This window comes from Nilaparvata lugens, chromosome 10 (assembly GCF_014356525.2).
Source record: "Nilaparvata lugens isolate BPH chromosome 10, ASM1435652v1, whole genome shotgun sequence".
NCBI lineage: Eukaryota > Metazoa > Arthropoda > Insecta > Hemiptera > Delphacidae > Nilaparvata > Nilaparvata lugens.
Genome location: NC_052513.1, coordinates 26,296,476 through 26,309,256, shown reverse-complemented (window position 1 = coordinate 26,309,256; position 12,781 = coordinate 26,296,476). Strand labels below are relative to the sequence as shown.

Below are 12,781 nucleotides of genomic sequence, written 5' to 3'. Positions count from 1 at the left end.
ACATCATCTTTCTTATCCCAACCTCTTTATCAATTTTCTTAACGTACTATTTCCTATATTTACCTATTCCTCCAGCTTCCTCTTTCTTTCTACCTTTCTCGCACTCTCATTTTTTCTCCATCTCATTTTAATTATTACCGCTTTTCCCTCTCTCCAATCTTCTTACTTTCTCTCTCTTTTTATGTTTCTCTCTCAAAATGTTTTTCCTTTATAAATATCCTCCTCTACCACTCTCACATTATCTTCTCTTACTTTCTTAAAGTTTCTTACACAAGCTCTCATTCCTTACCATTTTTCTTTCAATCATCCTCCCTCTTCTTTGCATAATCCTCCAAGTTTTTTTTTCTAAATTTCTTTTTCACCTCTCCTCCTTTTGCTCCATTTCCTCTCCTATCCACATCCCTCTTAAACTGTTTCTCCCTTCTCCAACAATCATCTTCCAAAACGCTTTCTCTCTCTCTCTCTCTTTCTCTCTCTCCATTACTCACTCTCTGGCCTATCTCAGTAATGTTTTGTTACCGTCCGTGACTCTTTTTATAATAAGGTACACATTTCAACGGCATTAAATTCGTGCCGCCCGATAACAAATAAATTTCGTAGATAGGATGGAATTTAGGGTCCGAAAGGGTGGAGGGACGAAGAATTGATGTCGTAAATTCTCTATCAGACCCCCTCCCTCACCATCCGAATTGTGTTTGGCGCGCAAATAGAGACGGAGTTTTGGAGGGAAAACCGGGCGGAAAACTGCCAGTGGATGAGGTTATAGAATTACTATTCCACTGTACCTCGTAAAATCTCAAAATTGTACTCGTTTAAAAATATTTAATTCTAGAAAATTTGTTTCATCCATCTATTTATAGAATAATTTATACAAACAGAATCATAAAATGAAAGGAGAGAACGATAGGCTCAGCTCAAAAAATAATTTCTCACTGGATCAAGATGATGATAAAAGTATTTATTCATAGAAATTCATGGAATACGATAATATGATTGGAAAAGGATAACAAGCTTAGCCCAAAACTGACTCCCTCCTGAATTTTAATGAAAAAAGGTTTCAAAAAAAAATAATGAGTTCATGTTATAATCTATAAATATAACAAGGTTCTTTATTAATTCAGATATTAATGGGTTCAAAAATAGAGGTGTTCTTACAATTGAGTTTCAATTCTTATCTGGAAAAATATTATTATAGTGATTTTAAATCAATAATAGTACGCCAATCATTGAATGAATTCTCAAGGTGGTCTATTTAGATAGAATCCACTCTGCAAAATTATGGTGTTTTTTCATTGCAAAACAACTTAACTAAGTGATGATGATTGTAAATAATTGATGAGGGGTTCGTATATTTCAACTACAAATGCATATTTTACTATCAGAGCTATTTTCATGTTATTTAATGCACACTACTTCTGAACAGCACCTTGTATTAATTGAAAGCTGTGTGATGATCCCAGTGAGCAGTGAATGTGTGATGTGTTATCATGACTAATGAACTGACACAAGTTGGAGTGAGAGAGAAAATCATAAAAGTGGAACTGACTTTGATTAGAGTGAAAGAGTAGATATTATTTTCTGTTGTGGAACCTGTGCTACATGAGTGGGCCACACATGGAATGGGAACCAATTTTTCCAAAACCAGTCATGTAAGTGGAATTTTTTGTGATTTTTTGCAGTTGTCTTGTGTTGTGTTTGTGTGTAGTTGTGTGATTGTGTTTTGTGGTTAGTGATTTTGCTTTGCTTATGGAGATGCCCACTTAATTTTCAACAAATTTGTATGATATATATATAAGATTATGTGTGATAATTAAGATTTGTATGTATTGAGCGTTCTTGAACATGTATTTTAGTTAGGGCAAACATATTAACTGTCATAGAGCACTAGAATGTCCTGCTATTTGACTTGATAGTTCTAAACTATCCAAATTCTAGAGTTTAGATAGACTATAGACAAGGGCATTCTTGAACTAGACTGCTCTATGAAAGACCTATTACTCCATTGAATAACCATTTGATTGAACTGTACTTTTCCATATTGGTATTTTTGTTCTCTAATTTCTGAAATTTATGAAATAGGATTGATTTTATTCAGTTGTATTGACCAATTTTTATAGGAGATTGATTGATTGATTGATTGATTAGCTGCCTTTATTAAAAAGGTTTGATTTGAGATTGATAGGGTAGAGCAGTGGAAATTCACTTTTCATTACTTTATGAATGAATAAATGAATGTATAATAATGTCTGTAGGTCATAACATTTTTCTGAAGGTCACTGAAAATTTTTGAAGGTCGTTGCTATTTTTATAACCTCCACGTGTAACAGTTGGACATGTTTCTCACCTATCATTCGTTTTATGCTTTATGGCTTATCATATTACATTGTTGACTACCGGTTTAAAGCTAACAAAAATAAAAATTGTGGTTCACATTGAGTTCCAGCAACAGTAACGTTTGTTATGCTGAAGAGAGTAGACGTTGATATTTCTTACTTAAATTTAAATTGAAATTCAAATGTAGTTATTGATTAAATCTAAATTATATTCGTTTTAAGTGTCATGGAAAAATCGAGGATCTTCTTGTATATTTCTGATAAGGTACCTAATTATTGTTTTATTGATTATATAATCCAGTAGTTATTAATCTTTGTAGTTATTGATATCTAAATTATATTCGTTGAAAAAGTGTCAGAAATCGAGAATCCTCTTGTATATTTCTGATAAGGTACCTTATTAATGTTTTATTGATTATATAATTCGAGATTAGTATTCCCACTAGTGCTTTTTCGGATTGTTTGAAGATTTTCTATTCAATCTTTGTTATTGTTTTTCGTTTCATTTGAGAAGCGTTTGAAAGTTTTAAAATACAAGTAGATATTTCCATGGCTATTTGACTCATTTTCGTAGGTAAATATTCAGGTGAGATGAAATCATTTTTTGTTTCCTACATTATCCCGTGATATTCGTCTGGAAGAATATTTATTCCGAATTCAATCCCCTTACTTGACAGTCCGACGTGACCTAATTTGAAAAAGTATCACCAGAATTTGACCGAATAATCCTAAACGGAGCACAACTTCTATTTGCACTAGTTGCTCTCAATAGCCGCCCGCAAAGTAAGCATAAATAATTCGAGACATCCACCTCAGCAAACTCACTGGTCCAACTGCAACTTCCATTCTGTGTGTTCAACCTGGCAGATTGAAAAAGTCGCAGATCGTTTTGCGGTCGCTCCCAACCCAACCTGACATCCCGAAAGACACACCTAACCTAACATCCATCCAACCGAACTTGAGTCAACAACTTTCAACATGCTTTACTTTGCAGTGAAAAAGTAATAAAAAGTTCATGTCTTTCAGAGTTGAAGTTGGGTTTCGGTGTGCAACTTATAGCCGAAACTTGGGAACCAATTTCGAATCTATTTAGTTAGCTGGAAGTTCTGAAAGGGATTCCGCTGCCAGTTCACTAATAATTCCTGTTCCAGTTACTCGAATATCCATTAAAGACGGCAGGGCTGGCACTGTTGGCTATGACAACTTACTGCCGAATTCATTGAATAACTTCGGGTCCTGTATAATACTCTATTATCTGTGCTCCAAATGCCTGTGGAGCTCTTTGAATTCATTAAACAATCAATTAAAACCTGAAAATGAATGAAGATAAATAGTTGATTCAATAATACTTCAAATAAATGTTTGGATACAAGATTAGATAACATGAAGATGAATAGATTGATGGATACATGAATACAGTAGGTGTGAAAAATTAATAGAAATAGGTTATTGAACAAATTGTAAAATCCCCTCTGAACAATTCATACCCTGTTTTATCTGGCTATAATTCTACGTTTGAATAGAAGAATAGATGAAGATGGGAGATTATATCAGAAATAGCAGTTATACAACTGCTGGAATATAATTTCTGTATAATAATTATCTCCAATTATTATATCAAATGAAAGCTTCATAACTAGAACTACAGATTTATGCTACTTCAAATATTGACCGGTGAACTAAATTTGCTCAGCAGAAGGAAATTTGAAGAATGAAACTGTCCAAAAATTGCTAATTAGTTCTTCGGTCAATATTTTTTGTGTAAATCCTTAGTTGTATTTATAAAGCTTCCATTGGATATTTCAATTGTTTATTATACAGTAAGAATAGTTTAACATAAAAACAAATAAATGAATACTTAAGGCTATCACCAATACTTTCAATATCCATTCTATGGTTTCTCAACCTTGATTGCTTCCTATATAGAATGAAATCGAAAATAGCAGAAGATTGATTCATTTTCTATGGCTTCGTGACCGAATTTAATAAGGCAGGAGCTGGAATGATTGAGGTAATGGCTAGGTTTCTCTTACCAACTCGTCGTCAGGTGTCAGAAATTGATGAAGAACCAGTTTGTGATGGTTGATTGCCATCATTGATTCCTGAAATCTAATTGATTCTATATAAACCTATAATATAAACCTGAAAAATTGAGCGTTCTTCATCCCATCTGATCAAGTCTCAAGAGAAATCTTTGGTATAATATTGAGAAATTGGAGTCTATTTTACAGAGTCTACGATGATAATCAAAATTTGAAATTTAGTTTCAATGATTCAATATACACCATTACATTAATACGAACAATATGAAAACTTGTAGTACCATTTATTATTTTAAATATTACAACGACTAGTTTCGATTGAATGACCAAAGTTATGGTCGAAACTATTCGTTGTAATATTTTAAATAATAAATAATAATCGCACTAAAAAATGAAAATCTGGTGGGCAAATTGAAAAATCTCAAAGTCAAATCTCAAAGGCTCCGACCGAGTGACCTAAGCTATGGTCGAAACTATTCGTTGTAATATTTTAAATAATAAAGGGCACTACAAGTTTACATATTGTTCTTATTAATTTGTAAAAAAGTAGCCCATTCAAATGAAGTGTTTTTGTTTACCATTACATTATTATCTTCCCAGAACTGAAGAACATAGTACTCGTATTATATCATTATCCCAATCAAATAAAACTTTCGCCATTAATTTCATTTCGTACTCTTCAAAGTGAATCTCCATCCACGACCTACCCTAACTGAGTTGGGATTCATCCCCTCCTTTATCCGGCTGAAATTCTACTTGCCTTCCGGGTGTTTTGTCTGTCTACAAAGGAAGGCATCCAGATGAAATTAGACCGGTCAGAAGAAGAAAAATATCAAGAACAAGAAGAATAAGGACAGTTAGAAGATGAAGAAGAAGAGGAGATGGGGTCGGGGAAGAAGAAGAGATGAATGAGAGGAAGAGTGAGAAAGTAAGATTGGGATAGAGCTCTTAACCAGATATTAGTTTCGTGCTGATATTAACGTGTCCTTGTTTATTAAGGAGCGAATTCTGTTTTTTTTTCGCCCTTTTTTCTGTCAACTCAAAACGCTTTGTGACTCACACTTGGTGGGGGGGGGTGTAGGAGGTGTATCAGACAGCAGCTGAGGGTTGCATGCCCCCGGTGTGGGGGGGTGAGGGGAAAGGGAATAAGGGTTGAAATTTAGGGGTCATAGTCACAGACTTGTGGGATCGATTGGCGCTACTATTTTTAGCGCTCTCATGATGGAGACAGGTTCACTCACTCTCTCTTTTTCATCATGATGGTGACAGGTCTCTCTTTCACACACACCATCAATTTGGAGCATTGATTAGGTTTGTTAAATGGTACTGTGTTGTGAGGGTGAGGTATCCATGGTTCTTCTGCCGGCAATATCGTTTCGGTTACCTAGTTACCGGTAAATTCTGTCTGCTCGTCTGTAAGTAAATTATTAGTTGATTGTTGTTAGTGTATGATGAACTGTTGAATGTAACTGTTTAATTCTGATTGAAAATCTTTGTCTGACAACGCTGAAGATATCTTTATTAACTTCTACTTTATACTACTACTACTTCATAAAGTAGAGATACCGTTACTTGTAACAATCATTTGTCTCCAATATTGAATCCTCTGTTTCCTTTAATTACACACCATGTACTTCTATTACATTCATGTCTTTTTGCGTTCATGTTCCATTCCGTAGTCTTATCACTCAATGTGAAATTGTAATATATTTTTGTCTCGGATTTATTTTATATAATTTCATCAACTTATTTGGTTGGCAAAATAAGAATTATTTGATTATTTATATTGTGCATATTCATGCACATATATTACACTGAAATTCTTTCACTCCACTACAAGTCTATAACAATAGCCTCGTCACCGAGTCTCTACATTGCTCTACAAAAACATACTATCTCTGTTTTCAAACCTTGTACCATGACGATTGCCATTCAGTCATTATTATTGTACCATATGGGCTCCACAATATGTACAGAAAAGTGTTTATATGGTTTGGGACTTTCTCAAGCTATTATTAGGCTAGGGGGAATATATGACTGGTAATGTATCCTAAAAAAATATTGTCAAATACTATATTTCAACAATTATATAAATGAACTCTCCTTTATTGTTCACAATCGTTTTTGGGGAGGTATTCCCTCATCCAGTAACAGCTTTATAAAGTTCCAAACTGAAGAAACACTTTTCCTCGTAACCTTCACCTGAACTATGGAAATACCGTACTGGATCCCCTTTTAGACAAATTTCATAGAAACGAAGTGAAATACTCCCTTCGGAACTCCCACAAACTATCTCGTGATACCCACCCATATATTCTGGACAAAATAGCAAACAGACAGTCTTGGCTTCACTCCATAAATATAAAAATGTAGCATGAAAAAGCGAGTTAGCTCATTGCTTGGATATTGAAAAGCACGTGGTTCTAGGTGGAGGGAGGTGGGGGGGTTAGGGTAGATGGTAAATAAACAAGGTATCAGAGTATTTGAAGAGTTAGGGAGGGGGTTGAAGTAAAATAAGGGAAGGAAGGAGTGGGAGGGGTCCCTCTTGTTTATGTACTGTATGTTGAGAGTAGAGATAACTTGGGTAGCATGTGACTGACTGGCTGAAGAGGGTAAAGCACAAGGGTACACAAAAAGTGTACTAATGAGTCATAAGCCATATACAGGGTAGTCACTATCGATTCATCATACAGGCTTGTCTCTCGCTTACAACCTCTCTCTTTTCCACCCGCTATCTCTCTCCCTCATCTTCCCTTGTTCCTTATCATACATTTCCCTGCTCATGATTCCCCATATGATCATCTTTCTTATGTGTGATTTCTTCCCCAATCTTTCTCGCTTTCTTCCCTTTTTCTCTTTCTTCTTCAGTGAATTTCTTTCGCTTTCCCTTTCTATATCGATTCAAATCTTTTTTAATTTTTATTTATTATTTTGTCCTTTATTAAGTGTAAGTTTTTCAGACAATCTCTTATATGTGTATATATTATTATTTGCCTTCGTGTCTTGTCAATATGTTATCCTCTTTTTCTCTTCGGATATTCTTCAAAGTTATCTAGTTATGTATTTTTCTCTTGTGTGGTTTTTTTCTCATCTTAATGGCTTCATTTATTCACCGCCTCTCATATCTACTATTCCTTTCTACCTCCTTCACTCTCTGCATTATTTTTCACCCCTTCTTACTACCTGTTTCCACTTGACTGTGATTCTTCTATCCTCACTCCACTTCTTTATTCTTCTATCTTCCCTTCTCCTACCTCTGCTAAGAGAGGACCGGCTGCGCCATAACTTCGCCTTCCTGGGTTTGAAATAAAACCAGTAATTCAATTCAATCCTCTGGGGATAAATTTCTTATTATTTCCTCCATTATCTTACATTTTTTACTCTTGTCTGCTCTTGACTCTCTGTTCTCCTGTTACATTCCATCTTTATCATACTCCTTATTCTCTCTCAATGTCATAATTGTTAAAATAGTTAATATTGTCTTTCTAACTTTCTTATTTAGCCATTATCTCTTCTATCAATAACTTTTTCCCATTCATTCTTCATTCCTCAGTCGTACTACTCTTTCCCATGTCTTTCAACGTCTACGCAATCTCTCACCCATTCTTCCTCTGACTCCTTCGTTCTATATCCTCTCTCTCTCTTACTCTCTCTCTCTCTCTCTCTCTCTCTCTCTCAAATTTGGTAGAGAGTTAGTGTGGAGGATATTTTTAATATTCTTTCCGAGGAATGGACATTGATATGTCCAAAGCTCCGCCAATTTATGTAGATGCATAACAATATAATTATTATCTATAGTTATTATATTACAAATTTCTTTTTCATATCATATACATTCAATAATTATTTTCTTAGTCTATATTATGTAAATTCATCTATAATTTTACTGTATTTTAAGCTATTGTATATAAGTGTATAAGCCTGTATATATTGTAATCTACATAAATAAAGAACTCAATCAATCAATCAATCAATCTATCTATCTATATATTGTATATATTGTAATCTACATAAATAAAGTACTCAATCAATCTCTATATATCTCTCTCTCTCTTATTACATAATAAGTAATCTATTTTTTATGTTTTCTTATGTGATATTTCTTCTATTGTAAAGGGTTGTTTGGTAGAGAGGACCAGGAGTCCTAACTCCGCCTTAATAAAGGCATATAATCAATCAATCAATCTCTAACTCTATCCGATCTTTGCTGCTGTACAATTAAATCCATATAATAAATATAGCTCCTGCTTTCAAAACAGTACCGTACAGTACAGTTCCTGTACTATTGTCGCTTTTCCCTTTTTCTTCCTTTCCCTTCTATCTCCTTCTGTTTATCAGCACATGAATATGACTCCCCGCTGACTGACACCACCCAAACATGCTCCGGGGGGACCTTTCCTCCTCCCCATGATTAATCATCAGTTTAGCCCTCTTTTAGCAGCCAACAAACAAGTGCGCTTCTTTTTATCAACTCGGTTTAGTACTGTAAACCGAGTCAGGATTCGAATTGGATAGTGTTGAGACTTATACTTAGGAGAGATAGGGATTGATCAAGGAAAATATATGTAATAAGGACTTAAATGAGGGTCCTGGGAATAAACTCTAACCACCAATTATATTACTAAAGAAATTCAGAATGTTGATGGTATACGTTTTTCACGAAACTTAACATACACAACAACATAATATGCTCTCCAGAAATCAGAACTACTAGAATCCCTCAACATGTAAATGTAAAACCATATTCTGGTGAAATCTCTGAACTTCTGAGTGGTAAACTTCCCATAAAGTCTGAAAATCTCTTCCCGATGGTTCGGAACCCACGAAAAATTGTAGGTCCTCTCATTATCAATACTTGAGACGTCGGTCCCGGCTGCCTAAAAAGCAGTTGTTAGGTCATGTCAGAGGCCCTGAAATTGATCAGTTGTAACCTGAAAACTCTGACACCAGACCCGAGCCAGCCAGGTCACTTGATATTATTATATTATTCAAATCAAATCAAATCAAATCAATTTATTTTTCCACATTGCATTACAAAAAAAAATGTAAAATTCATAAATTCAATTATAAATAGAATACATCAATTGAAATAGAAAATGATACATTATTACATTAATGCTAGTACATAGATGGCGTGGAATTCCCCCAAGAAGACTATACGTCTGTGAATGGGGGAGAGTTCTTGCATGAAAATAGAGTAACATGTATCTTTATCTGTGCTATGAACTATTAACTTTATGTTCTATACAACCTATATAAGTAAATGTAACTGCTGTTTATAGTTTATTCATAAAAATACGTGATCAATAGCAGATTATAAATTTACAAGTGGGAGAGCAAGGGAACCTAAGACCAGCAATGAAGCGAAAACATTATATTTTAATTAAATTGAGCTGGTAAGTTATACTACATGTTGTACGGTGAATGAAGCATTTCCTCTGTTCCAATCCAGCCTATGCCAAAAAGCCACCCGACCAGCCTACTTTTATACACCACGTCGCTGCAATTCTCAGCCTCCCTGATGACGTCCGGCAAATTCCTATAGATAATTTGAGCTAGGTAGTATGGTGATTTGAGTTCTATTCCATGCATTAATCTAGGTGTTGAATACCCATGGTTGTTCCTGAGTCGTGTTTGATAATTGTGTTGTATATTAGCAAATAGGTTTATTTTATTTTTCCTTATATATGTGAGAATTGTTTTTATAAATAACTGTCTTAGATTGAGCACAGGGAAGTCCGAGAATAGCAGCAACGTGGGGTACCTGGGTTCTTTTTTCAGGATAGTTTTCATTATTGTGCGTTGAGTGACGGCCAGCGGCTCCAGGCAAGCAGATGAAACACCTCCCCAAACTATTATTCCATACTGCAATATTGATTGGACATATGCATGGTAGATCCTCCTACACAATCTAATGTCTAGTACCTGGCTGAGCTGAGAGAGTCCATACAACATCCTTCTAAGCCTCTGTTTGACACATTGAATATGGGGAACCCAACTCAAGTGATGGTCAAAAATAACCCCAAGATATTTGTATTGGTCAACTCTCATGATTGATCCACATGTACAGACTGAGGATTCTAAATCTGTACATGTATGCATTTTCACCTGTCTTGAGCCTGGATCTGACTGGTTCCTTGTTACAATCGGCATATACTTTGTTTTAGTTATATTTACTGTTAAGCTGTTATGGTCGAACCAGTTTTTTATTTTTGAAAGGTCTATAGTGGCATTTTTATATACATCTTCCCAATCCTTGCCAACAGAAACAACAACCGTGTCATCAGCAAATAGGAATATTTTGCTTGTCGTCTTGAGCTTTGAAATGTTATTGATATATATAAGGAACAATATTGGACCCAGGGTGCTTCCCTGAATCACCCCATAGTCAACACTGTCCCTCTCACCACATTTACCATCAATTTGAACAAACTGAAGGCGTTCATAAAAGTAACTTCTGAACCACTGCAAGGCATTATTTTTAATTCCAATAGATTCAAGCTTCTTGAAGAGCTTGCCTCTATCTATAGAGTCGAAAGCCTTGGCCAGGTCCAGGAACGTCATTAAAACTTTATTTTTCAATTTAACTGACTCAATTATATATTGGTTACATCAAATAGAGCATCATTGGTATTTTTTGATTTTTGAAATCCATATTGGGTTTTTGCAAGTATGTTATTATTTGTCAAATATTCTGTTAACTGTAATTTAACACATTTTTCAATAATTTTAGACAATGTTGTTAGAAGAGATATGGGTCTGTAGTTTGAGAATTGATTCTTAGGTCCTGATTTGTAGATTGGGATGATTTTTGCTATTTTTAGATTTTCCGGAAACTGTCCTTCACGAATGCTTAAATTTATTAGATGATGGATAGGATTAATTAGTGACTCAAGATTTTCTTTGATTAATTTAGTTGGAATGAGATCGTACCCCGGAGCACTCCTACCTTTAAGACTATGTATCACTTTCATTAGTTCATCTTTTGTGACCTCTCTAAACTCAAATACTGCATCAACTCCATACTCAGAATCATTAATTTCTGGTTCTCCAACAGGGTTCAACGATTGGGATAGGGAAGATCCAACGGACGTGAAATATTGATTAAAATTGTTGCAGATATCTTTGATATTTTGGGTTTGGTTGGGGTCTCCATTTTTAGAAAATGAATTGAATGGGAATGATTGATGGCATTTTGATTTACCAGCAATCTCTTTCACTACGGTCCAAAACTTTTGAGGATTATATGAAACCTCATCAATTTTATTCTTATAATAATTATGTTTGGCTCGTTTAATGGTTGAGTGTAATAAGTTTCTGAATCGGATGAATTCGTTTTTTAAAGCAATGCAGTAGGGCTGTCTATTAATAGTCTAATTATCCATGCTTAAGGCTGAACCTCATATGGGCATCACCATCAATAAAAAACCCCTTCCACACGAATCTTCCTCTTAATTTATGCTCATGTAGCTCGTGTTTAATGAGTACTTACTTCTGAGTACCGTGTCATATATACAGTGTATACAGTAATATATACTTTATTTCTGCTTCGTTATTTCAAGAAGAAGCACTAATAAATATATCCTGCTATAGTGAGATAAACTACAATCTGCCAGTGTTCCTTGAATGGGAAAAGCTGGTGTTTGTTACAAGAAATGCTGACAGTTTTAAGTGAATTTCACTGTAGGCGGAGTGCCTACCTGACACATTTAAGGGCGCCGAATTTAATGGCTGCCATTCAAATACTAATAGCGCACAGCACACATCTGCAGACAGAGCTCAGACAATAAACTTGGGGCATATTCCGCTAACGAGTGGACACCTATCTTGTAGCATAACTACACTAACTAATAATAACTACACTTTGAAATACTTTATACTACACTAACGTAACTAATGACTACACTTGAAAATAACGTGAGCACCAGTAACGGTAACCGACCGGCAACGAACTGTGAAAAAAGTAACGGTTACTGACGAGCAAGCATAACAATAAATAGCAATTATTATGTGTGTATATAGTGAGGTTATTTTTGAACTGGTAGCGTTCTTTGTGAAAAACGCCGTCGCTCCCTTTCAAACAATGCTGACTATTTGAAGTGAATCCAAGTATACGAGTTGTGGATTTATTTATTCAGATGTTTGAATTCGCGGCGAGCTGCGAAGTGTTTGTACCTTATTGTCTATGGTCGGGTTACTGTGTTGTTAATGATGTTTTTTAGGTATTCCTTACTTCCACTTACTATGTTCTTCGTCTGCCTTTTTCCTTTCTGCTCGTTGTTTCTTTCTAGTCTCCTATCATTAGGATATAATAGGAGACTAGAAAGATCAATCAGTAGAATCAGATGATAACATGGTGTGTCTTATTATTGTAGAAGAAGAACTACGTGTACAGTGATAAGAAAT

The 12,781-nt window shown here is 34.9% G+C and overlaps 1 protein-coding gene across 2 annotated transcripts in view; it reads left to right on the top strand.

Annotated features, from left to right (window-relative positions):
- LOC111062079 overlaps window positions 1-12,781 on the top strand; it is a 353,400-nt gene that overhangs the window by 281,511 nt on the left and 59,108 nt on the right. The window contains exon 1 of one of the 2 annotated variants that reach the window (XM_039437064.1): window positions 1,442-1,649. The exons of the other annotated variant lie outside the window; for it this stretch is intronic. Within the exon in view, the coding sequence (XP_039292998.1) occupies window positions 1,620-1,649 (30 nt within the window). The 5' untranslated portion in view covers window positions 1,442-1,619. Of the gene's footprint in view, window positions 1-1,441; window positions 1,650-12,781 lie in introns of those variants that run through there. 2 annotated transcript variants of the gene reach the window in all.